The 26,965-nt window shown below is 47.0% G+C and overlaps 6 protein-coding genes across 6 annotated transcripts; 3 read left to right on the forward strand and 3 right to left on the reverse strand.

Moving 5' to 3' along the window:
* Window positions 1-4,495: 4,495 nt before the first annotated feature.
* On the forward strand, window positions 4,496-8,929 carry BHQ10_005145 (uncharacterized protein; the record flags this gene model as incomplete). The annotated part of the gene is made up of 3 exons (XM_040877589.1): window positions 4,496-6,659; window positions 6,735-8,471; window positions 8,532-8,929. The coding sequence occupies 3 exons, from the start codon at window positions 4,496-4,498 to the stop codon at window positions 8,927-8,929; spliced, it is 4,299 nt and encodes a 1,432-aa protein (XP_040733649.1).
* Window positions 8,930-9,803: 874 nt separating this feature from the next.
* BHQ10_005146 (uncharacterized protein) lies at window positions 9,804-11,318 on the reverse strand (the record flags this gene model as incomplete). Its single annotated transcript, XM_040877590.1, has 4 exons — window positions 9,804-10,270; window positions 10,334-10,535; window positions 10,592-10,630; window positions 10,692-11,318. 4 exons carry the CDS (start codon window positions 11,316-11,318, stop codon window positions 9,804-9,806), a joined length of 1,335 nt encoding a protein of 444 aa, XP_040733650.1.
* A 2,289-nt stretch (window positions 11,319-13,607) lies between these two features.
* On the reverse strand, window positions 13,608-15,699 carry BHQ10_005147 (uncharacterized protein; the record flags this gene model as incomplete). The annotated part of the gene is made up of 5 exons (XM_040877591.1): window positions 13,608-14,290; window positions 14,346-14,797; window positions 14,981-15,336; window positions 15,393-15,589; window positions 15,651-15,699. 5 exons carry the CDS (start codon window positions 15,697-15,699, stop codon window positions 13,608-13,610), a joined length of 1,737 nt encoding a protein of 578 aa, XP_040733651.1.
* Window positions 15,700-17,117: 1,418 nt separating this feature from the next.
* Window positions 17,118-20,189, forward strand: BHQ10_005148 (uncharacterized protein; the record flags this gene model as incomplete). Its single annotated transcript, XM_040877592.1, has 2 exons — window positions 17,118-19,779; window positions 19,831-20,189. 2 exons carry the CDS (start codon window positions 17,118-17,120, stop codon window positions 20,187-20,189), a joined length of 3,021 nt encoding a protein of 1,006 aa, XP_040733652.1.
* Window positions 20,190-20,723: 534 nt separating this feature from the next.
* BHQ10_005149 (uncharacterized protein) lies at window positions 20,724-22,400 on the forward strand (the record flags this gene model as incomplete). Its single annotated transcript, XM_040877593.1, has 5 exons — window positions 20,724-21,029; window positions 21,099-21,113; window positions 21,171-21,572; window positions 21,625-21,993; window positions 22,059-22,400. 5 exons carry the CDS (start codon window positions 20,724-20,726, stop codon window positions 22,398-22,400), a joined length of 1,434 nt encoding a protein of 477 aa, XP_040733653.1.
* Window positions 22,401-22,560: 160 nt separating this feature from the next.
* Window positions 22,561-26,172, reverse strand: BHQ10_005150 (uncharacterized protein; the record flags this gene model as incomplete). Its single annotated transcript, XM_040877595.1, has 5 exons — window positions 22,561-23,528; window positions 23,584-23,799; window positions 23,856-24,642; window positions 24,703-25,789; window positions 25,850-26,172. The coding sequence occupies 5 exons, from the start codon at window positions 26,170-26,172 to the stop codon at window positions 22,561-22,563; spliced, it is 3,381 nt and encodes a 1,126-aa protein (XP_040733654.1).
* Between the last annotated feature and the right edge of the window lie 793 nt (window positions 26,173-26,965).

Genomic DNA, 26,965 nt, shown 5'->3' on the forward strand with positions numbered 1-26,965 from the left:
GATTGGAGATGGGGAAAGAGGAATGATGAATGAGTGGTACGGAGCCAAGTACGGGTGGTAAAAACGAGTTGGGGCAATCGATGCACCCTGCATGTATCATTACGAGAGCCGTACGCGCACTGCCTAGTGCTGCGGCACAGCCTGCTTAACGCTCGGGAACTTTACGGAAGCCTCATACAGTCATACTACCACTTAGTACGTAGGAAGAATTTTTCTTACGTGTATTTTACAGACAGACAACTGGATCGCCACCATGCCTCGTGCTCTCAATATGGCTAGTCTCGTATCTACCGATCGCTTTTCCTGTTCAGGAAGGCCCGCGGAGACGTCCACCAATGGTACTGCTTACAAAACAGACCGCTTCCGATGTTTCATTCGTTCCTTACCATCCGTTTCATACTTTACCACTTACAATACGTCCCGTTACTGAGCAGTCTACTATAGTAAACTACGTACCTGGACAATGGGAAACCAAGCACAAAAGAAAACTGGAGACTCGCCAACTCAGAATGTCGTACCGTGACCCATCTTGACTTGCTGGTTCTGTCTTCCAGTATGCGGCTTTTTTCTCGTTTGTCAGATGCCGTTCACTTGTCCACTTTTTTCTTATTCTTTTTTCCTGCGGATGGCTTGCTTTTTGTTGGCTCGGTCGGGAGAAATTTCAGAGTTCATTTACTCCATCAGATGCCCTGTTTCCTTGTGAGGAACTGACAATACTTCATCAAAACCTGCAAACAGGCAACACGTCACGTGATACATACAGATGTAATCATGTACAGTACATACGGATGACCGTAGTCCGCCGTGGTGATCTTGTCACAGAACGGAAACATTMCCAGCCACAAAGGCTGAGCGGCAAGCCTGAAGGAGGGCCGTCCATCGCTGCGATTCGTGAATTGACGAAAATTGCCTTATGTAATCACCTGCTCTTACCCTCGGAATACGACAAACTTGTAATCTTGGTCATTTAAGCGATGGTTGCTAGTCACCTCATCGGATTATTACTCAGCGTAGTTTTCACTTTTCAGCTGCTGGAGAGGATTCACCGATTCTCGAGTCATAGCCACTGTTCCTCATTTTTATTTCTTTTGTGTACGTAAACGTGGTAAATAATACGTCCGTTCTGACTGCCAAGTATGTGGCTATTTTTGTATATTGCTTTGGTGCGGCGCCTAACAAGGCGGTGGATAATTTTGTCACGAGTCAGCAGTCAGCAACCAAGACAAACGGCCGATCAGATTCATTCCATTGTTCTGTTTATATCTGAGACGATAATAACGTGCCACAAAGCAGACGAAGGATGTCGATCTCGTTGCTAACCGCTACGTGCCTAGGGTTTCGCGCGTGGTCGCCGAATGCAGCAGCCTTCCATTTTAGGCAAGTAAATTGGAGCGTAACCATATGAAACGCGACTCATCTCTGAATATTACTCGAGCAAGGAAGATATCCATTCTCCTTAAATCTGAAAACTGAATGGTGACAACATGACATCACGAGGGACGACCTCAAGGTCCACTCTGTAAGCCCAGTGTAAGGAAGATTGCAGAATATACTCCGAAGCAGATCTCCGATTAACTGTTGCATCGAAACGCACGGTCCGATCAGATTAACATTCAATTGATTAACAGGGATCAAGCAGAGCAGAAATCAGATGGCTAACAGTTTCACATCTCTATGCGAACCTTGGGACTGTTTGGATCACGTTATACAGACAGAAGAGCGGTGAAACCATGCTCCCTCGACCCGACCCCAACTCGGTTGTCCTTCACTGTACAGTGAGCATTTTCAGTTTATACAACTCGTTCTTGCTATGGTCCATCTTCACCGAGAAACAATTCTAGGAGAAAGCTCAGCTACGATAACATGCCATGCTGTTCCTGCGTAGTCAGTATTGGCATGCATGTCGACGACCATGAAGTATCAGACAGTTAAGAGAGACTATGAGTGCGAACAACTCATCAACCTAAACAATAAACACTGCTACTGGATATACCTCGGAGAAAAACTGCTGTCCAAGCAAGGCAAGCAGCAGCTCTGCTCCTTGCCGTTCTAGGAAAACATGCAGCATCTGCATGCTTGGTGCATACAACCAAGCATCTAAACTAGGTCAATACTAAACACAACCGAACGGAAAATTCGAGGTCAAAAGCAGGCTAATACCAAACCGTAGTAGTAAGAAGCACTGCAGATTGTAGCAGCCGATCGATCATGTTATGCATCAAACAGACCAATCATTGCATCAGGCGACGTGGATTAGTGGCCACACTAGGTTTTCTAGTGCGAAGGTGAGTAATGCACGTACCAAGTCGAGTAACGAGCTTTGCTTTTGGCAGTACAAGCGCAGTTTTGAAAAGCGGGGGAGTATATGATGGAAGGTCATTTTGATGAATATGCAGAATACATCCTTGAGTAAAAGTTGAAGTATGAGGTAGGTTTGTAAAAAGTCTCTGTAAAGCGGGATATTGAAGGGAGAGAAAAAGCGGTCAATTTCAAAGGACCTTGAAACAAAATGGAAATCTCCACTGCCAGTGCACGTAAGGAAAAATTGTCCCTGAAATTGACGGCTTGGCCCAAGGAAACAGCGAAATTAAGCTTGTAACTAAGTTGGTTTGACGTGATACGACTACGCACTGACCGTATACGCACATACATACTATTACTTGCTATTATTACTCGTCGGCATACTAACCGAACTTCAACAGTCCACACTTTCGCATGGAAGCCAAGTGAAAGCCAAGTTCGGTTGATCGCTACGATTTTTGACGATAGTGGACTGTGGGCAGTGCGCACAGTGGGAATGGGGAGGGAAACCACAGAATCGGCATTATTGACAAGTTAGTCATGTATTCATGTGTCTAACCATGCCAGACCACGCGATCACAATCCCGAGGTCATCTTCTATCATATTGACGACTTACGTACTCTACAGGTCCAAGATAATCCGTCTTGGGCGAGGTGCATGCTGCATGTTAAGTGTGTAACTATCATAGTATACTCACTAATAAGTTGTACTAGACTAGTGGTATGTATGCGCACATACACGCGGCGTGGAAATTAGTCTCCTCGCTTGCGTATTCTGAATACACTACGGAGACGGAGTGAATCCTGTATTTGTGAGGGATTTTTGTCTTCCATCCATGGACGGTAAGCTAAGTAATCGGTTCCTCGTTATTCGTCAGTATTATCTAGCTGCTTGACGCTGACCTTTAAACTACGTAGTAGAATACATACAGCTGTCCGAAGACGGCCAGTCAAGGTTACTGTGTTGGGCAAGTCCACGCAGCACATACATAACCCTAACTATACCTACACTGTAGTTCAACATCGAAGCAGTCTGCAGTCTTTTACTCGCAAAGGTATTCACCTCGTATATTACTTCAATTATATCGACGTGAAGTTCTGCATCAGACACTAATCGATCAACAAACCTCACACCACCACAAACGATAGGCCACAAAGCAACCCCGAAACTACTCAGGTGACACCCTCGACTCAGGCGTCAAACTGATTTCAAATGATGTTTGTACTTACAATTGCAAACCTAATATTATACCCATAACCATTTTTCTAACTGGCCAGCACATTCCCGACAGCGTGGTGAGTACTGGTGAATCTTTTCCGATGGAGGGGGCCACTTACGTAGGTCCTTCGGCTGCACGGATATGAACGTGTTAGGGCTGAGGGGGCACCATATCGTTCAGAAGACGGTCCAGGGTATGATGATGATGATGGTATTGACATCGTTATAGATGCTTGATTATAGGTACGGGATTTTGGTCGTTGGTATCGATGATTACAAACAATGTGTTGGGTACTAATCGACGTGAATGGGTGTGGCATCCAGATGCCAAAGTGCTCTGCCGTCCGTAATACTAGGGGCGAGTTCTGAAAGTACATACATGAAGTGCTTGTAACTTGGTCCGTGAACGCACTTTGGTTGTATGTGTGTCAAAGGTCCGCTGTTCAATACTGCATAAAAATGATAAGCTGTATAGTCGAGGGAACACAGCTTGCTAAAAAATATTGTAATTGTTCACGTGCTCTTGGCACGTGACTCGCCATTTGGCTGCTTATGTAAAATCTACGGAAAGATAGAATTATGCAATCGCGTCTGTTTGCACTGTTTGCAGGCCTCGTGGGCTTTGGCGATATCTACAGTAGTTTGCCAACATCGTTAACATTTGATTCTTCTTTGTATCGTTGCCAGTTTGCTTGACGAACAACGAGTCGCAAAGTCGGCGTTTACAAGTGCCGACACCGACCAGATGAACAGCGCAAGCTCGCCTGTGTTGGAGACTATAGCTGTCGGGTGGCTAGGATCCGAGAGCTATGTTCATAATTCTCCTCCATCTCGGTCTCAATGCCCCCTAATTCCGAGCAGGGTAGGAGACTATGACCAATGTTCTGAGCTTTATAAATATCAGAAGCAGCAACCATCTCGACGTTGCTGGCAACATGCGCGCTCTTCAAAATACACTGCGAAAACGTGCCCATCATGGAGAAGGTCGACAGTGAAATCGAGCTTATGCCTATAAGAGATCGTGCAATTGACGAACGGGAAATTGAATCTCTCACCCGCATCGCTTCTAGCAAGCTTGGACGAAAGCTATCCGTGTCTGCTAGCCGCGTCGAGTCCCAAGACCCAAGACTAGATCCCAACAGCCCTCAGTTTGATCACCATCGATGGGCCCAACATGTCGTTAGCCAGGTTCATGAAGCCGGTGATGAGATTCTTTCTCAAGGTGTTGTCTTCTCTAATCTTTTCGTTAGCGGCTCCGGTTCAGCACTGCAGTTTCAGGAGACTTTGCTCTCAAGTCTTACCCTTCTATTTCGGTATGCCTCCAGAGCTATGAAGGGTCGCCTATCTCCTCCAAGGAGAATTCTTCACAGCTTTGACGGTTTGCTCGAGGGTGGAGAGCTCCTTTTGGTTCTGGGGCGTCCGGGAAGTGGATGCACCACCTTCCTCAAAACCCTTTGTGGACATCTGGGCGGCCTGACTATGGAACGAAGTAGCTCAATCCACTTCAAAGGTATCGGCTTCGAGGATATGATAAAACACCATCGTGGTGATGTGGCATACAATAAGGAAGTTGATCTTCATTTCCCTCACTTGACGGTGGGCCAGACCCTCTCGTTTGCTGCCCACGCTCGTGCTCCTCATCGGCGTATCAAAGATATGTCCCGAGATGAGTATGTGGAGACTCTAACTCAAGTAGTTATGTCTATTTTTGGGTTATCCCATACATTCAATACCGAAGTTGGTAGCGAATTCGTTCGGGGAATTAGTGGTGGTGAGCGTAAGCGGGTCAGCATTGCCGAGATGTTTCTTTCGCGTTGTCGTATCGGCGCCTGGGACAACAGTACTCGAGGATTAGATGCCGCTTCCGCCTTGAAGTTTGTCCGTGCTCTACGTTTGTCAGCTGATATGGCCCAGTCATGTCATGCAGTCGCTGCATATCAAGCATCGCAAGGCATGTTTAACCTGTTCGACAAGGTTGTAGTGCTCTACGAGGGCCACCAAATCTACTACGGCCCCTGTGAACGAGCAGTAGCTTATTTTGAGGACATGGGATGGGCCAGACCGGATCGTCAAGTGAGCGGTGACTTTTTGACTGCCATTACCAATCCTGATGAGCGAAAGGCAATTCCAGGAATGGAGAACAAGGTGCCTCGCACAGCGAAGGAATTCGCGGAATACTGGAAGCGGAGCCCAGAATATCAGAGTCTGCGGAAACAAATCACCGATTTCGACCAACAACACCCACCTAATGGCGAGGACGCCAGAAGATTCAAAGACTACCACAATCACCAACAGGCTGTACACACCCGCTCTGGTAGCTCATATATCCTATCTGTGCCGATGCAAATCCGCTTGTGTACTCGGAGAGCATATCAGCGTATGCTCAACGACTTGCCTACCGCGCTGTCGCCTCTTGTCGTTCAATTGATTCTGTCCTTGATTATTGGATCCGTCTTCTACAATACGCCTGATACCTCTTCATATTTCTTCCAAAAGGGTGCTGTGTGCTATTTTGCTGTACTGATGAATGCCCTACTCACCATAAACGAAATCCTGCAACTCTACAGTCAGCGGCCAATTGTAGAGAAACAATCTGGCTATGCCTTTGTTCACCCCTTCACGGAGGCTCTGGCAAGCATCGTCGTAGACTTGCCTATCAAAATTGTGCGACTTTCCATCTTCAGCATCGTTTTATACTTTATGGCAAACCTTCGCCGGGAGCCATCTCAGTTTTTCATTTTCTACTTGTTCCTATTTCTTTCTGTTCTAACCATGTCTGGTCTATTTCGTAGCCTTGGAGCATTGACAAGGTCCGTCGGACAGGCCATGGCACTGGCCGGTATTCTTGTTCTGTGTATCGTTGTATACACTGGATTTACGCTACCACAGCCGTACATGCACCCATGGCTGTCCTGGATTCGCTGGATCAACCCGATTTATTATGCCTTTGAAGCAATTATTGCCAATGAGTTTCACGGCAAGAACTACTCATGCACGTCGATAATTCCGAGTTACGCCACTGGCAAGTCTTTCATCTGTTCTTCTATAGGTGCAAAGGCAGGCGAGAGATTTGTCTCTGGAGATGCGTTCATCGAACAAAATTATTTCTACTATTACTCTCATCTGTGGCGAAATCTCGGTATGTACCTGACAAGCCAACTCCTACAAAACCTTGCAATTTTTAAGGCTGTACATATGCTGACCCTATATGTAGGAATCCTCATTGGATTTATGATTCTCTTCAATGCGACCTATCTTGTAGCTACTGAGTTCATTGCTAGCGACAAGTCAAAGGCTGAGGCACTAGTCTTCCGTCCTGGTCATGCCCCAGCACACCTCCGATCCAATGATGCAGACGGTGGCGCTGTGATAATGAATACGTTGGAAGCAACAGAGACAAATGATACGATCCTCATGCCTAGGCGAGAAGACATTCTTTCTTGGAAGGCCATCAATTATGATATTCCGGTGAAGGAAGGAATTCGACGACTTCTGGATGATGTCAATGGCTGGGTCAAACCTGGTAGCTTGACTGCACTGATGGGTGTTTCTGGGGCTGGTAAGACGACTTTGTTGGACGTCCTCGCCCAACGGGTGTCTATTGGTGTTGTATCTGGTGACATCTTGGTTAATGGTCAGCCGTTGATGCCAAATTTTCCTCGTCGTACTGGTTATGTACAGCAGCAAGACCTCCATCTTGAGACGACCACTGTCCGCGAGGCGCTCCGCTTCAGTGCTATGCTTCGCCAGCCAAGGAGTGTCTCTAAAGAGGAGAAATATGAGTACGCGGAACAGGTTCTCAAGATGCTTGGCATGGAAGACTTTGCTGAAGCGGTAGTTGGATCCCTTGGCGAGGGCCTGAATGTTGAACAGCGCAAGCTTCTAAGTATTGGCGTTGAACTTGCTGCGAAGCCCACTCTATTGATCTTTTTGGATGAACCAACGAGTGGACTGGATTCTCAGAGCTCATGGACGATTTGCCAATTTCTTCGAAAGCTTGCAGACCATGGCCAGGCTGTTTTGGCAACGATCCACCAGCCCAGTGCGACTCTGTTTCAAACATTCGATCGTCTACTCTTTCTGGCGAAAGGTGGGAAGACAGTATATTTTGGTGACATTGGCGAACAGTCATCCACGCTCTTGAAGTACTTTGAACACCACGGAGCTCGACCATGCGAGGGACTGGAGAATCCCGCCGAATACATCCTCGACATGGTCGCCGGAGAGGGCTGCCCTGGTGTGGACTGGCCTGCCGTATGGAACTCGAGTCAGGAGTATCAAGATGTCATTTCTGAGCTCGACCGAATTCATCACATGCGCAATGACACTAATCATGATCAACTGTCCGATGATGACAATGCCGAATTTGCCATGCCATTTTCCACCCAGCTATCGGTCGTGCTTGGCCGTTGTTTTCAGGGCCACTATCGTCAACCAGACTACATCTATGCAAAGTTTATTCTCGCAATCACTTCGGGCCTATTCATTGGATTCTCTTTCTGGAAGGCCGACAACACTCAACAAGGCTTCCAGAATGTCCTTTTTAGCATTTTTCTCTTGTGTACTATCTTCAACACCCTTGTCAACCAAATCATGCCTCGCTTCGTTACTCAGCGATCGCTGTACGAAGTCCGCGAGCGTCCCTCCCGTATTTACACGTGGAAAGTGTTTGTGCTCTCACAAATTATCGTGGAGGTACCTTGGCAAGTTTGTTTGGGTGTCTGCTCCTGGGCTTCCTTCTACTGGTCCGTGTTTGGCACTGGTCAAGATTCTGAAAGCCGTGCATTGATTATGTTGTTCATCGTGCAATTCTACATCTACGCTGCAAGCATGGCTCAATTCGTCGTGTCCGCTATTCCAGAGCCCGCTCTTGCCGCCATGCTCGCAACTCTCATGTTTGGTCTGTCTTTCATCTTCAATGGTGTTATGCAGCCACCAAGTGTTCTACCCCGTAAGTTAGCTTCTGTACATGATATGCCGTTTGTCAACCGTCGTTAATACCCGTGAACAGGATTCTGGATCTTCATGTATCGTGTCTCGCCATTCACGTACTACATAGGTGGCATTGCAGGTGCTGCACTGCATGGTCGCACAGTTGAGTGCAATGCCGCCGAACTCAGCGTCTTCAACCCTCCATCTGGTCAAACCTGCGGAGATTACATGGAGAAATACGTCGAAAGCGCAGGTGGCTCAGTATACAACGAAAATGCCACGTCCGACTGCCAATACTGTAGCATGAGCTCTGCAGACCAGTATCTTGCTGCTCGAGAGATCTACTATGATGACCGATGGCGCAACTACGGCATCTTCTGGTGCTATTTTGTTTTTAACATCTTTGGGGCAGTTATTTTGTATTACTTGTTCCGAGTGAGAACCTCCAAGTCAATGATGGCAAAATCCAATAAATGAGCAAGACGCTTCCAGCCAGAGGCGTCAAGCCTTATCTACTGGGTCCTGTTCTTACTATGGTAACTTTCATTCGTTCTCTCACTGCGCTTTGGTTCTCTTACATACTACTATCTCATCATTTAATTCTCCAATACAAATTTTTTTTATATAAACGTTGAATAATAATGCCTCTGAGCAAATTTGTTAGACTGTACGAGCTTTCTTTGTCGGCACACACTTGCAAGGTAAGTCATTCAGATATGTCTCAAAAGACCCCAAAAAAGGATTGTACTTGACGAGAGTAGTTTGAACCCACTTCAAGGATTGTCGGACTATACTCTTGATTAAGTAGCCATTGGATAATGTTGCGCGACATGGTCCGCACTCTATTTCCACAATTAGCCTTGTTCATGTTCAATTATGTTCCGGTATGTATATTGGAACCAGTCCGAGAATTTTATGGAATGTATGTCTTTCCTTGGGAGGAAAGAGCACTGATAGTAAACGGAGGGGTCATCTGGGCTGTCAGCAAGATCCGGATGGTGTTCCGGCTCGCAATAGTACTAATGCGACAACGGAAATCATATAGGATTAGGGCTAGGGATAAACCATGTCCCCTAGCAGTTCCCTACAAAACTTTATGAGAGCAGTAAAAGGAGCTTGGGCATCTAATCAAACATACATACTTCTATGAGGGCTTGCAAGCTTTCAATGTGGATGAACAATCATGAATAGACAAGGCTTAACCTAATTGGAACTGTGCCCTAATAACCTCCTGAAATTGCCATTTATCGTTATCACCACAGCTTTGAACATCACTGGTCTAAGTGATTACCTTCCCTTGAGTAAACGGAGTAACTCATAACATCCAAGGTATAGTTGATAGCTCGCTTGCTTATGAACTTCCTGCCAGCTTGCTAACCGGACTTCGACCCGGGAAGAAAGAGGTTGGGACAGCCGGAATCGGTATGCTAGCTGTCGTGCCGAAGGAATTCTTCAAGTCGGCAGCCATGGTAGGGGCAGAGTAGCCACTCGGAGCAGCAGTCGCAGTGGTGGTCGAAGTATATGAGCTTGTGCCGGAAGCCGAGTTTCGTAAACATGATCCACTGCCGTACGCGCTTCTGCAGCTGTATGTTTGTGAAGTGCCTGATTCGGTCCACATGGCCCAATCACTGATAGTAATGCCAGTGCAGGGGACTTTGTCGGGGCAAATCACGCGGATAGGGCCTCGCTGTGCACCATTGGCTTCGGTACCGTGCCAGTTGGTAAATGTAATATTCTTGTACTCTACGCCATTCCCGGCGGCGGTGGTTTGAGAAGACCAGTAGGAATCGACATTAAGAGAGTAGGCATTCCCGTGGCCTAGGTGTTTGTAAGTTACGATTCCATTAGTGTTTCAGATGAATGCAGATCGAACGTGCGTACCAATAAAGTCCTGGAAAATGACATTCTCGACCGAACCACTTCCACCATTGGATTTGATCATCATCATTTGATTGGAAGACCAGGTATAGACATATCGATATAAGACGTTGCTGATATCAGTGCCTGCTCCGAGAGAGCCAATGGCACATCCACCGCTCCAATTACAATAGATGTCCTCGATAAGTATATTATGTGCCGGACTCTATTTAGAATCAGTATGTTTCCTTGAATGAATGCAAGATAGACCAGTTGGCGCACCTTGACAGTAACGCATTCATCCTTATTAGTCACCTCAACCTGGTCAAAATATGTTAGCAACGACCACGTTTATTTTGAAGCAGCTGAATACAATACCTACGTCGTGAATCCAAATATTGTCACTCCAGACATCAATGCCATCCAAGCCACCTTCGTTAGCACCTCGAATGGCCATGTTGTAGACTTCTCCGTTCTGGCAGGTATCCATACTAAAATGGAAACTAGGCGAGTCAACCAAGATGAAGTCATGTACGGAAAAATTAGTAACTTCGTAGAATCGCAGGATCCTAGGGCCCGATATACTCCCTTGAGCATGAAACTCATATCCCAATCCTTGAATTGCGCCAGATGCATGAGAAGAGAATAATTCAAAATCATTTGTATGCTCAATGAATATCATGTTGCCCCCACTAGTACCCCCTCGATAGATGATTCCATCAATTTGAAGAGCCCAAGCTGAGCCACCGCTTAGAGTAACCCAAGTGCTTAGCAGGTAACTTCCAGAAGGGACATAGACAAGACCACCAGAGGAGCAAGCATTGAAAGCAGCTAGCAACGGAGGACCAAGGTCAGTCTTTCCATCGGCTTTGGCACCGTAGTCAAGAACATTGCAGGTTTTCTTCGCCTTTTTGGTTGAGACACTGGTCAAGGGACCAACACTACCGGAAAGCTGGGCTGCAGCCTGGTGCAGAAGCAGTAGGACGGAGAAGAGGAAAGAGAACCGCATTTCAAATATCTTTTTCACTTGTTTTCGGGTGCTTGGGCATTATACTTTGCTAGAAGAAACTGAAGATGTCGAATGCCGCCAGGCACTTGTCTGTAATACATAGCACCGTTCTTCAGTGATCCGAATATTAGAAGGATCAATTCCTGGATATCTAGGTATTAAGATGGAGAGAAATGCTTCTGGGAATGCCCAGAAAAATTTCATGTCATCTCAATTCCGCAAAAGCAAAAGTCAATATGCGGAGTGTCGCCTACTCAAGGCCTCAATTTTCTTGTCTGCCAAGTAGGACATGCATAATGCGACTTTAATAGCATCATACCCTGAAAAAATGAATCAAGCGCCGAATGACTTCTTAAAAGGACGGAGATCCCTAGTGGATGCTAGTATTGGATCGTCTTACATCCCGGGACAATGTCAAGCATTGAATAAAATGTAACATTTCAGTAAATCTATAATACACGCATTAATGATCAGCGTTGTTTTGGAATTTAAACTTCCATGAGTCCGGGGAATCAGGTTGTGGAGGAGGAGGATATACCTAGAAAGGCAACTGCCCTGCTCGTATTCCTCCAGTCTCGGGTATAGATAACCCGAGAATGACAAGAGCAATGCAATTTAAAGGAGATTGAGTACCGAAGTGATTCTTCTTGGGAGGCTGCTCATGGTGCAAGGACAGGGTTTATAAAGTTGTTGATTTTGATTCATACCTCTTCCAGTAAACAGTTAGGACTTCTGTACCGTCAATATAATGGCCTGAACTGAGCGATAATCCGCTGGATATAAAAGCTTGTGTCAAGCTCACAATCGCAGAGGAATTAGTGTTCGCTTGCCAAGTACCCAAAGTTCCCCGCAATATCTGTTACTTGGGGAGCCTCAAAATTAGGGCTTGCACGGAGTAACAAAGGTAGAGTGATCCCTGTCAATACAACCCTATGCAGTATGTGACACTTGGGAGACGGATTCACTTGGGGTATTTGATGGTGACGGTAAACACCACATCAAAGTTGTCGGAAAGTTATCCAGGACAGGCGACTATACCTTTGGCATTGTACACGACTTCAAAGTTGTGACTTTCCCTTTCACGGAAAATGGCGTCGAAAACAAGAAAATGCACTATGCGTGGGTTGTTTCCAATCCTGCATCCTATAGTACACGGACAACTTTCAGTCGTCAAGGGAATTCTGGTTCATTTGTGATTGCTACTGCAGACTGGGAATATTACGACTATGACAACCGAGTCCAATGCCATCTCCACAGGCACCGCTCAAAACTCGATACCAATCTACGCAGCCATTCATTGTTGGTCTACTCTTTGGGGGGTCGGGGGATGAAGACCTATCATACTTTGTGCCGTTCGATGCAGTGAAGTCTGAAATTGAATCACTTACTGGAGAAGAGATGGTATGGCCACGAAAGCGTTCAGACTGCGTTCGCGATGATGTGGCTTAGGTTGGGATTACAGCAATATCATCATAGGCACATTCTACTGTAGTCGAGTGCCTGTTATTATGTATCAGATTAGCTTTCATCGTTAGCTATCTATCACGCGGTATTGGCTTGTTGTCTCTCGGAGTTTACTGAGCCATCCGGAGATGAATGATGTACTGACATTAATTGCTATGCAAAACAACCCGTGAAATTGATTAAGATTGGGATGTAATGCTTTACTAGTCTGGGGCTTAGTCATGTTCATTAGTTAATGTTCGATTCTTGAGAACTGGGCGTATGTCCAATAAGATTAACTGACGATTTGGCCAATGCTGTCGGCATTCTGCAGTGCTCACAGTAGCACATGAACACATTTCTGGATCCTCTTGGACGGTGAAGGTGATTGCTTTGCAGATATACTTGCCCCTTAGGTATTCTCCATGAGTTTAGTTTCGAGAGGTGATACTACTCTGCGTAATGGAGATTCGAGTCTAGAAACAGTTCAAGTTCAGCTGACCATATCAGTTGGTTCAGTCATGAATATGGATGCATGTGACCTAGAGCCGGAAGGTGTTCTGGAGAACATACAGAATTTCCACAAGGTATAGTGCACTTGATCTGATCAATAAAATTACTTTATGTATAATGATTGTGTACTATGCATACATGAACAAATCAAAGAGAAAGAATGCAAATACATCGCTCCCTGATGGTACATCCGAACGCCAACCATAAAACAGATTATTTACAACTGAAGGGCAAACAGGTACAATGAGAAAGTAGATGTATAATTAGTAGTACACCGTGCGCCGGCTGAAAATAAAACACAAGAAAAAAGTAGTATCGATGTCGATAGGGTGGTTAGATGCTGGTTATTCGCTGCGGCTTGTTTTTCAGCGTCGGGCGATGTTTGATGACCGTCTCAAGTTCTCGGAGCATATTCGTGCTGGCGTCTGCTCTCTCTCTCGCAGCGACTTGTCGCGCTCTATCTTCCTTGACGCGGGCTATCCGCTCTTCTCTGGTTAGAGACTGCCGTTTCCGGGATGATGGCATGACGATTGCTTCAAAGATCTCTTCTGCCTCGGCGTCGGCGACGTTCTCTGCTATTTCACCGTTAAGAGCCATGAGTGCTGCAGTGGGACTTCCGTCTACTGCTGTAACGCCGCCGAGGCTGCTAGTTGGTGATAGCGGCAGTTTCAAATCATTAGATGATGACCGTGAGAATCGGTCATAAGACGATGATGAGGGAAGTCCGTTTGGATGTTCCAAGGAACTGATCAGGGCCATTTTGCCTGCTTCCCATTCTTGTAGAAGACCTCGAATGTCGGCACCGATAGATTCGTATTGTGCCATTAAGGACGCTCCAACGTCCTGCTCGCTTGCGTCCTGCGTCAAGCTTTCGTCTGATTCTTCCCGCATCAAGTGCATTTTGGCGTGAAGAGCTCGAATACCTTGTGAAAGAGAGTTCAATCGTCTTGCTTGAGCTCGAAGGGTATCACGACCTGTGGATGCAGAGGGTATAGGTGAGAGAGGTGGGACGGGTTCTGCATCAAGTTAGACTCTTACACCATGTTGTAAACATAAAAAGACGAAACTCACTGTCTTTTTCGTTCAAAATATTTGCAATCTTGTTTGCGGCTTCGTGGGTTACTGTGGCGAGTTCCCGCATTTCTTCGACCGCACAAGTCCACGGAGGAATGTCACTACCGCTTCCATCTGCCTTCAGCGCCAAAAGACAGCAAAGTATGCTTTGCCTCATAGTGTACAATCGGCTGAACATTATTCGGAGCCACTTGAGCGAGTACTGGTCTTCACCTATGGTTTCGGAAGATGTGGAACGAGCCTCAGCAAGCTCCGCCATGGATATTTCGTAGATGTCATAGTATTTCTCGAGGTGAGATGAATCCGTGAGGAGTCCGATGGTATGTTGTGCTTGTATATACCGATCAAGAACAAGAGATAGACCCTCGGAGACAGCGCGGCGTAATCGCAAGCACCGACGGACGTGTGTCGTTTCCTCTAAACGACTGACTGGCGGTAAAGGCGTGCTTCTGCAAGAATATGTCAGACGGATTGCACTTTCTAAATCAAAGAAAGAATCCTACATTCTATATCCACGCGATACAAGTTCTACCTCTTGTATGAATAGCACCGACGAGGAAATTAGTGAGTCGAATCTTTGAGCTCCATTGATAAAGTTAGAAGCCCCCTGAACCGCTTGTTGTCGCACAAACCTCAGCCACTGCCGCCTGGCAAAGGCATAGAAGACTGCCCCAACCAGGGGTAACACGACGAGAAGTATCACTAATCTCCGTGGATTGAAACCTGCACTTGTTCGTGACCGGCTCCAGTGTATTAATCCAACTATTGAGAATGATGTTACTGCAGTGACGACAGCTCCGGTAAGTCCGACGGTGGTAGAGAATGATATCGCGTCATGGCCAGGTAAATTCGGTTGAGCATCTTTTGCTGCAGTCGTATGTGATGCAGCATTATATTCGTCCAGCAAATGCGATGCGACTATTACGTAGCCGAATTGTTCCAGGAACCTCTCATTATCACGCTTTCCGATTCGCGAACTGACTGCCGACTACTAAAATCAGCGCTGTGATCTAAATACCTTCTAATATTGGTAGTATAACATACAGAGCATGTGTGATGTATCCGGCCAAACACTCCGGTTCCTTGCTCTTGTGAGGAGTTCCTGTCGCTCGCTGCGACGGATGCGTCCCGAACGCGTGTTTGTACCGTTGGTAACCCTTTCGGTGCGAAGTTCTGGGAATGTGCGTCTCCGTTCGTCTCGATCTGCAGCGGCGCCCAATCTTGGTCACGTTCGCCTTCACCTTTTAACATCAGACGGTGTTAATAGTTGTTGGAAATCCGAGGTTACAATTGGTGCATTACCTTCGAGATAATCTGCCAACGGCGAATCCTCATAGACCAAGGATTCCATGGTCCGTGGACGTTGGCGGATCCGACGTTGTCGATACCATCCGCAGACAAGCACGTACTTGAGAAGCCTCGGCGAATTTGCTGACGTGTATTCGGGAACAAAGAATGCAAGAAAGAAAACAAAAAGAAAAAGACAATAGATTTATCAAGTGTTCTCCAGCCTATATCTTCTGAATATGCACCGAATCCTCAAATAGAACACGCAGCAGTAGTGGCAATGCCGGGGTGTATGTAACCTTCAATGATTAGTTTAAGGGGAGATCTGGAGCCGGCGACGATCTAGCTGGAATAGGCCTAATTGGATCCTGTTAGTCGCAACGGCGCGGCCAGTCGTTTCGGCGAAAGAATAGGATTTGAAACCACAGAGGCTCGATGAAAGACTATGTTGTACGTATATGTAGGAGATTCGAGAAGAAGCAATGTGGTCAGTGGCTCCAAGTACTCGAAATGAAGTTGTGCTTGAGGCGCAAGGGCAATTACATCATGCGAGAGGCCATTTCGTCGACTTTATGGTACTGTTGGTACATACAGTATGGTACAAAATTTGGCCACGTGCGCAGATCTCGTGAGCCTCTTTCCTGCGAATTTGTGTATTGAGCGTGTATTGTTTGTATTTGTGGCAAATATGCCACCATCAATTCCGTATCTGATGTTCTTGCCAGTAACTCACCGTTCCCCATCTTTTACATGTGCTGTCTCTGTCGCACACTATTCCGAGTATTCTCGGAGGATCTACCAAGCATAGTCCAGTCATGCCTTGCCTCCGATTTGCGATCGTCTAATATGCCATGCTCAATTAGTCATGACCCTTGCGTGGACTGATTCAAMCCTGCGAGCCAGTAGCGATACTTTTATTGAATACGATTCTGCTGTAATTTTGTCCGATTGGACTTTACGCAGGGGGCTCCTGAATTGACAGGGCGGCGGCTATTTGTTTCGTCATTGCGACATAGATCCAACATTTCTCTAGAGGGGTATTTTTAGCTCAAACCGTCCACCGTGCAAAACGACGAAATGCATCAAATAAAGGTGAGAATGAGGAAGAGGCTTAAGGATATACTATGTAAGAAAGAGGGTGCTGTCAAGTTTACTACGTAGTAGACGCGAAAGGGAAGGCGCGCGGGGAGCTCCTGCCGGAAGATCGTGCTGGGCCATGTTGCGTGGGCAACCACGTAAACATCGTCCCGATTGGTGCGAGTCCCAAACAAGCATTCCTCACGGATCGATGCCCGTACAATGACTCTTTACACCTCGTTGGAGTGCTTTATTCTGTATCTGTATGAAAGAGCGATCAAATACGTCTGCAAATATATCATCCGCCAACTGTTATTACATCTCCAAACTCTACTGTACAAATCGACAACTGTCAATATACTGCATCCGACCAAGTAGCCGGATGGACACCACAACACAGCGACAATGAATGACTTTCTGGAGAGCCCCTGCCCAGGATCCAAGTCCAGCTCTCGCCATGGCCTGTATGGCAGCCTGACAAACGTGTGGGAAGATGATACACTCGATACCCTCGAATATACTGCTGCTATCAACTTTCCACCACAACCGCGAACCACATCACTGGCCAAAGCGAAGCCGCGACGACTTCCAAAAACGACATCTTTCTCGATTCAAGAAGACGGCAAATCGAACACGACTAGCGGTACCACGATATCAACAAGGCAAACTGGGCTGAAACGGAAGCCACAGGATAGAAGTTCATCGAATCTCGCTCAACCGGCCCAACGTTTCCAGCGACCGCGCATTAGTTCGTCAGAAGTACAAAATAATGCTTCTCTGCAAGCTAAACGAGTGATTGATACAAGCACGAAGCCGGATGTTTTGGAAGAGAACCTACAACCAGATAATATGGCACTCCGGAATTACAAGTCCTCCGCAAGCGATAGCTTGAAGAAGGACGTTCGACGCCGTACGGTGTACATTCCGACGGAAGACACGACTGTGCCAACTGTTTTTATGAGTCTGTTCAGCCCAGTCAAATCGGCGGACGCAAACATCATCGGATCGAGTTCGATAGATGAGACAGTACCTCTGTACAGCTTGGAGGCACGTATTGCGGCGAAGAAACAATCGCGAAAGTCTACAATGGAAAAGCCTGGACGGACACCGCTGCAATCCAGCAGAAAAGTTACTCAACAAAGTACAACAGTCAGGGATGTCATGGGAAAGAACGGAGGAAAGGAGAACATTCCGCCGGGTTGCTTCAAGGACAAGAGCAAGGAACTTCAAGTTAAAGAATTGATTTCCCGATCAGATGCAAAATTAAGGGAACCTTTGAAGATGAAATCGAAAGCTTTGCAGAACATCAAAGCGAATACTGCTCAGTCAAAACGCAAAGAGCCAGTTCTCAAGCCTATGGGCCAAAAATCGTCAGCGGTTCTGTTAGTAGAGACCAAATCAAAGGTCGCTGTCTCTTCTTCGTCTAAAAAATCCGACATCGGACGTACCAGTATCAAAAATCGTTCCGTCCTTGAATCACGGCTCTCGAAGGAATCGCTGGTGACAGAAACTCGTTCAATTCGACCTCCCCAGCTTGGTCTGCCCCAGATTCACCCTATGAACATTGATCAACAATATCCTGTTCTCAATAACGACATCTTAAATCCAGCGATGTACGAAGACGACTGGCTTTCGCATCAAGAAGTCATCATAACCCAACTCGTAAATGGCCTATTCGACTCTGTTGGGGGAAAGCTGCACCCACAGGACCCGGAATCACTTCGACATGAGCTTCTTCACATCTATCAAAGCGACGCGTTCCTTTTACTTTATAGGCGTCTCCAAGCTTCGATACTTTATGGTTCTTTGGCGCCGTCCAAGGACATATTAGACCGGGGCAGTCGTCTTCCCCATGATCTGGGCATGAAAAGGTCATTCTTAGATTTCTGGTCCGAGACTTACGACTTGGACGCTTTGAAGGCGGCAGCAGAAATTGTAGTCGGACGGCAACTAACTCATCAGTCAGTCCGAATAAGTAGTGGACCACAAGCCCCATCACTGAAGCAGCAAAAAGCATTGAAACGCGCAATAGAGGCATTCTTGGATATATTCCTTATCCGAAATATGGACAAGGAGGAGCATGGAGATACTCGAGAGGATGACGTCGGAGGTCCTTACCAACGTACCATTCTCCGGAGCATTATGATGATAATCCTTCTAGACAGGGCCCGAATGAAACCAGGAAACTCATTACCGCGGAGGTTGTTCATCGACTCCTCTACGCACAAATCTTCATCGGCGGCATTGCAGGCACTGGCTAACTTGTTGCTCCCTTCAATGGGAGATATCAATCGACAAGTCAATCATTTGAACTGCAATTTACTCTACAAACAACATCAATTGCAGGATTACGACTTTCACATCCAGAATCTAGCTGTGGATTTGCGTGATGGAATTCTTTTGACGAGGCTCGTCGAGATTCTGTCATATCAAATGTCCTCACCTTCTCATAGAGGAAGAAAGAGCTCAGACACTACGATCATAGATGAAACATTATTGTTAGGGAATGGAACCACAGAGTGGCCACTCTCTCAGACTCTAAAGGTTCCCTGTATCAGCAGAGCGGCAAAGGTTTTCAACGTTCAAATAGCGCTTGACGCTCTTAAGGGGGTTGTTGGCACCGACGCGATGGTGAAAGACATCAACGCGGAGCATATAGTCGACGGATACCGCGAGAAGACAATGGCCTTGCTGTGGGTATTGGTTGGAAAATGGGGCTTGGGAGGTATGCTAGACTGGAACGATGTGAGGAGTGAAATTGTGCGTCTGCAAAAGAAGCTTGTTCTTGGCCAAGACCATCAAAGCTGCAATGTGATCAAAATGTACGACCTTGAGCTTGTATCACATGAGGACTTGCTTATCGAATGGGCTTCGAGTCTCGCGCGGCTGAAAGGATTGCAGCTTGGCAACCTCACGACTAGCTTTGCGGATGGCAAAATATTTGAAAGCATTGTGGATGAGTATGAAGTCTATTTTCTGAAAGGAACGGAGTCTTCAAAAAAACAGCCTGGAGCCCAGCAAGGATTGCAATCACGCCTGCAAGCCCTGGGCTGTAGTTCTCAGTTTGGTAAGTCGAAAGGAGGCCTCTAGTTCGACTCTCAATTCTAATTTCTGACAGCATCTCTTGTGGCCGGATCGACTTCCGCATCTCGCATATTTGATCGAGATTTCGTGCTAGGGGCTCTGACGTTCCTATGTTCTCGGCTCCTGTCGTCAACGAAACGTATTCGTGCGGCTAGTGTCATCCAGAAAGCATGGCGGCGTATGACAGCCGAGAAAGATACAAGGCGTCGTGTGCTCGCCAAAGAGATTGCCGAGCAGTGTGCAGTTGTTGCTTGCGCGCGTGACCGTCTGCTATGGGCAAAGCGCGTTATTGTCAAATGGTGGAGAGAGCAAAAATTAAAGAAAACCAAACATATTGCTACCAAGAGCAAAAAGTCGACCAAATCAAAATCAACTCGCCGAATGAGGCTCTAAGTATGGGCGAAGTGAAACAGAAGCATTATCGAGCGTTTCGAAGAGTCGGTGAGAATCATCACAAGATTGACTGTTTTCAGCATTATCGCGGAGTATCGGAAGAAATTTATGTTTTATTTCTGGCAGGCCAGAATCCTTCGCTTACAGACTTGACTTTTCATTTGTTCAGATACCTCATTTGCTTATAGTGTATGTTATGATTGATGAACTTACGAAGTATGAATGACCTGTTCGTTATCGATAACGATCCTCCCCACCTTCCCGGCTGATCTTCGGCTGAACTTTTCGCTGGCTTTGCAATCTAGAACGTAAACCGTGTCAATCTAGTAGATGGCGCCAAGAGGACAGCTCAGAACCATTTTAGTTTCCTGTCGATGACTAACGCCGAGAATTCAAGCGAGATTTCTATATAAATGTCATCTGAAGCAACCTGGGAAGCCGGTTTCATTGAGCTGCAGCCAATGCAGTCAATTCATCTCGAAAAAAGCCACCCGCATGTATCTAACAGCTGTAAATCATAAATATCGAGTGAATATGAAAGACGGTCATGCTAGAGGGTCTGTGACCGGCGCGATCGAGTTAGAGCCGCAGGCCAGAAACTTTCCCACCAGCTCCAAAGAGCAGAGACTGAATGGAACATCTAATGCCACCACAACCCAAGATGTGCACATGGAACGAGAACCGGATCTCGAAACATTATCAGCAGAGTCACAACACCAATCACCGGCTGTGGTTGCGCATGCGATCGAGAAATGGAATGAGCCATCGATCAATATAAGACGGTTGTTTGCTACGTTTTGGGCCTTTGTGATCATGGGTGCGAACGATGCTGCTTATGGAGTGAGCCCAATCTTTCAAGACACCCGACATACATATGTATATTGGTAGTTCTAGCTAACATTTGTAAAGGCCTTGATCCCTTATGTGAGTCAACCAAGTCAGTTGTCCTTTTGAGAATTGTGTAATGACGGAGACTGTCAGTTGGAAACATACTACAATCTCAGCTACACAATCATATCCCTCGTCTTCCTCGCCCCCGTCGTCGGCTACGCGGGCGCCGCCATCTTCAACAATTCCGTTCACATGTACTTTGGTCAACGCGGCGTGGCAGCGCTCAGCTCTTCCGCGCATTTACTCGCATATGTCGTAAACTCAGTGCACCCGCCCTACCCAGTGCTGATCATCTCATTCATGTTCGCCGGCCTGGGCAATGGATTCGCAGATTCAGCGTGGAATGCCTGGGTTGCGAATCTCGCGAATGCGAATGAATTGTTAGGATTGTTGCATGGGCTTTATGGTCTGGGCGCGGTGCTGAGTCCGTTGATTGCGACTTCGTTGGTTACGAAGGCTGAGTGGCCGTGGTTTACATTCTACTACTTGATGGTTTGTCCCTCCGCAGAATTCCATTTTTGGGTTTTGTAATTAATGGAGATAGATCGGGGGTGCCGTACTCGAGCTTGGCTTAACACTCTTCGCCTTCTGGAAAGCGGACAAACATGACTTCCGCAAACGCACCGCGTACGCCAATAACAGCCCTGACCAACAGAAAGACAACCGCCTAAAACAGGCTCTATTCTCTAAGGCGGGTGGGCGAGTCACATGGCTCTGTGCGGCATTTTTGCTAGGCTATGTTGGTACCGAAGTCGCCCTAGGCGGATGGATTGTGACATTCATGATACGCGTGCGTCACGGAGGCGCTTTTGCGAGTGGTATGACTGCGACGGGGTTCTGGATTGGTATTACCGTGGGGAGAGTGGTGTTGGGGTTTGTGACGCCGAGGATTGGAGAGAAGATTGCTATTATCGTATGTCCATCCATCTCCCTTTTCGCCCCAGCCCTAAGTTCAACGACTGATGAATGTATTTGTAGGTCTACCTAGCCCTCGCAATGGCCTTTGAACTCATCTTCTGGCTCATCCCACAATTCTACGTCTCGGCCGTCGCAATCGCCATCGAAGGCTTTTTCTTAGGCCCCCTCTTCCCCGCCGCCGTGGTTGCAGCCACAAAGCTCCTACCGAAGCATCTCCACGTCATAGCGATTGGTTTTGCCGCTGCCCTTGGTGGCGCGGGTGCAGCTATTTTCCCCTTCGCGGTAGGTGCGATTGCGCAGTCGAAGGGTGTGCAGGTTTTGCAGCCTTTTGTTTTGGCGTTGTTGGTTGTTGTGTTGGGGTTTTGGTTGCTTTTGCCAAAGATGCCGAAGAGTAGGGATTGAGTGACCTGGTATGATATGATGTATGTGTATATATAGACTGAAGAGGGTATTCAGATTGCATTGGACGACATTGAATATATCATCATCTTGCATTTTTCTTAAGGTACATCAGGGGTATCAAAACCAACCAATCCAAGTTTACTCCAACATGAATTTTAATTCAAATGACAAGATATTTCTGAGTTATCTCTCGAGCTCCTGCTACGTTCCCATTGATCGCATAGATATTCTGCAAAGCAACAGCTGCTTCGGGCGTGAAGTCTTCGGCGAGAATGTGTTGTGTATTATCCTTTTCGCTATCTGGAGCCTTTCCTGTATCTTTTTTGGTGCCAGCGTTTCTGTTTTTTTGAGCAGTTTGGATTCTCTCACCTAACTCCAATACACGCTCGTAACAGGGTATAGCTTGGTGTAACAATCCTAGGGAATGATAAACACGCCCATAGTTGAACTCTACTTCTTGACATTGACTGAGCGACGAGTCCTCAATATGTGCTTCCTCGTTGCCGTCGGTGGCGGCCTCTTGATCGATCTTCCCTTGACAACGCACTTTTCGATACAAAGACATGAATGATAGCCCTTGCAGAATGAGGTAGTGCCGATTCTCCGCCTGTCGTTTAAGAGCATGATGTATATAACATAGCGCGATGGGTAGCAAAATCCCTGGGTTTTCGGGGTCGAGTGCATATGCTCGATAGTAGTAGTTCAGAGCCGGGTAGAAACTATTCCCTGAGTAAAGGATATGGCCATACAAAACTAGAAGAGCAACATCCATGTTGTCTGCTGTTGTGAGATCGCCGTTGTCTTGACGGTTAGTCAAAGACACATGACTTGGAGGATTTTTCGAGCCTCGCGTTGCCTTTGCCGTGGACTGTCTGGTAGTAAGTGATTTCGAGGTTGATGCCCTMGTCAAATGATGGTCTCCGGGCAAAGTGGAGTCCATGGCTTTGACTTGTCGGAGCATAAACTTCATGCTTGGCGATGCATGAAAGAGGGATCTGTTAGGATCACCGCACAGTCGGCTCAAAATGGAGAATAGTCGGTAGGTATCTGTCACGAATTGATACTCTTTGGTAAACCATCGCGCTTCGCTGACTAGTGTTTCCTCATCGTATGCACGAAGAGCGCACGCTATCACAGGCATTAGCCAAAGCTCAATGAACAATACTATCACGAATTGACTCACTAAACCAGCAAATGTGAATTTGCCGTACTTTATCTTTGTAATGATACCATACACTGGCATCTACAGCGGCGCCTAGAATATCATATGCTTCGTCCTTGTCGCCTTGTCCGGAAACAACAAAGGCGTACTCGAGGAACATCTCAAACCATTCGTCGAATGATATTCCGTAATAATCGTTTGGAATACTTGTCGGAGTTATTTCTGGGTTGGTTTGACCTATGGAAACCCGTTAGTCCGCTGTCCATAGCTTAGAACGTATTCTGAAGTCCTACCAAGCCATTCTTGTAATCGGTCAGCCACCTCCTGCACTTCATCCATGACCGTTCCTTTCTTTTTCCCGCCTTTTTGCTCTTCCCGAGAATACCCAAGGAATATCATATGCTTCTGCAAAGGATAAAATGCGCGGTTACTCCGAAAATCATATAACAGTGCATCCGCAATGTCAAGCCAGTCCTCTGTCGCAGCAGAATCGCCGGCCCGCATGTTCGGGCGTAGATCATTCATCTTTGAATACAGATACTGCACCTGCTGCGGCCGGTTTGCATCACTGTCCTGCAAGGTTTCGTGCCGAGCTACCTCATTCGCCAAATGCCTAGGCACGATGCGCGTTGAGATGTGAGTATCACCCTGAAATTCTTTAGCGAGTTGCGCTATCCGACGATCCCTACGACTCCTTCGATTGCGACCCCTGGCTTCGCGACCTAATAAGACCGCCTGATTTACGTAAAAGAGGGCTTGGTCTCTCTCGCCCATCGTCTCATAGAGTTTGGCTAGATTGACTCGAGACTGTAGGTTTGTATGGTCGTTCTCCGCTACTGTGAGATAGCAAGATTCGGCCAGGCTGAGGTCTGAGCAGGCAAATGCACATTCACCCATGGCCAGGAAGAAGCTGACATCGGCATAATCCTCGGTGAGCTGTAATGGTCGATAAAAGCGAAGTGCCTCCGGAAATAAGCCTGCATCTTTCAACGCATCTGCAGCCTCCCTATAAAGGTCTGCGTAGTCAAAGACTGTGGAAGTCTCTGAATCATCTTCCGGGCTAAGCCACTCAAAATGTGCCTGTAATAAGTTGTTAATTTGACAGAGCTCTTCATCACGGTCGTCAAATACGAAACTTACCAATGCCTCTTCAAAATATCGATCGCCCAATTTCAGGCGAAATGTGCCTAGTTTGATGCGCAGTTCCATTGGCAGTCCCAACCCATATGAGTCTAAGGGATAAGTGTCGGGTATAAAACCATCGGTCTTGATACGACGAGGTGAATCAGCAGCATCCCATTCTCGATCATCATCGATATAAGCATCCCACATGGTATCATCCTTTCGGCCGAGGAGCCACCTTGAGACTGACGATAGAAGTTGCAATCCTTTCCTGGGATCCCCGACATATGCATACAACTCTGCGCATATGTTCACATCTGACCAGGAGAATTCCATATTTTCATCGTTGTCAAGGGTCATGTAATAATCAATGCTAACCAGATAGTAATCAAGTGCTTTTTGAACGTCTTGCATATCAATGTAAGTTTCGGCCAGATGTCGGAGAGCTCGGATATTGTGAGGAAGCTCTTTGAGAATGCGTTCATATTCGCTTGCTGCTCTGCCATTGTATCCTAATTCACGGTACGCGGTAGCTCTTTGAAATCGAGCATTATACGCTTTTCCGTCGATCTCGATGATACGACTATAGCAGTAAATCATATCATTCAGGGTCTTTTGTCGGTCCTCTCCAGCTCGTTCTTGGATCAGTCTTGCGACTTTGTGCCATACGGTAGGATCACGTGGACGGGTGTGAGCACCGCTGAAAAGAGCCGTGACTGCTTTATCTTTATCTCCTCGAGCGAGGAAGATCTCAGATAGGAGAGAATGAGCAGCGAACATCTCAGGATTGACAAGAATGGCTTGCTGCACCAGTTCAGTTGCGCGTTCATAGTCTCCGTCGATGAATGCTTCAGTAGCCTGTGAATGGAGCATTTTGAACTCCGGACTGGGTTCAAGCGGCCGCCTTGGCCCTCGCTTGATGCCTTTTCCTCCTCGGGCGCCATAACGACCACTGAATGGGCCATGGCCCCTGCGACGCCGTTTCCGCGGACGGGGCGAAGCGTCGTTGGCGTCGTTGCTATCATCCTCTTCACTTTCAGGATCAGTAGAAGCCTGGTAATCCGGGTCTTCAGGAGCTGCTCTCATAGCAGAGTATTCATCATATCTATAGCGAATTAGAGCCGACCACGTATGCATAAGACACTTGGATCTATCATATTCTTACACTTCCTTCCCTTCGTCCCAGAGCCGGTCGTGATCTTCATCGTCATCGTAATCATCAACATCATCAGACTCGTCGTTGGAATCGCTTAGATCGACCTGCTCTTGAAGGAGTCTCCGCTGGCCAATGGACATGGACGTCGTGTCAAGGGGAGCATATTGGCCAGAGTCTTCAAAGCCCACGTCCTCTGAGCCGGGCTCTAGGGCAAGATAGCTAGAGTCGAAAAGTCGAGGATCGATGGCGGGGTCTATTGGCGGCTGGRCTTCCTGGTATGAAGAGCCTGGGTAGTCGCCAACGCGACCGTGAGAGTTTTCATAGCCGTCCATCGCTCAAGTAGCGCACGGTCTGACCCACTTGACCATCCGGGGCTGCGTAAGATACAGATGGGCGAGGTTTGATGACATTTGAAGTCGAGTGAATCAAGTGGCGCATAATTTGGAAGGGAGTTGGCATGAGCGCAAAAAGGAAGGAAGCTTGAAGACCTGTCCGGCGGTAGCCAATCACAGCCGAGAACATGGTATCCACATCGAAAAGTCGCGTTGACTCTGTTCAGCGAGGCCTAGACTAGAGCATTAAATGCCTGGACAGTCGCTATGGAAGGATTAAGGGCTAAGAATGACTTTGTCTAGGCGCAATTCGTGTACCAGTGGTTGATATGAAAATGAATAATGGCAGTTCTTTCTTGAGCAGCAACTAGCCAAATCCCGCTGTTGATAACCTGCCTTATTTGGGCACGACTGTCAAAGAAAACATCGACACAGTCTCCAGTCTCAGGACTTTTCTCTAGAGAGTAGGTACTACTAGTAGTACGACTAAGTCAAGAATCCAGGCCTTCGACTGGCAAAAGCATAGGTGCTGCCTTAAGAGGGTGGCTCCGTCTAGTGTTGAAAGTTGACAGGTTTATCAGTCGAAACTCAGCCCGCCCGATTTCCCTCCGTCGGCACTCTCGCCCTCTCTTACCCACCACTCACTCACCTTCCCCCTGCAACTTATTCTTTATTCCTCCTCTCCACATCGCTTCTCCTCCTCTACCTCCTCCTCTCTTCTCTTCTCCCCCCCCAACGCTCGTCATCCTCTCAACTTCTTTATTATCCTTCCTTCTTTTCTGCTTGTTTATTT

This window comes from Talaromyces amestolkiae (assembly GCF_001896365.1).
Source record: "Talaromyces amestolkiae strain CIB chromosome Unknown scaffold9.1, whole genome shotgun sequence".
Lineage (NCBI taxonomy): Eukaryota > Fungi > Ascomycota > Eurotiomycetes > Eurotiales > Trichocomaceae > Talaromyces > Talaromyces amestolkiae.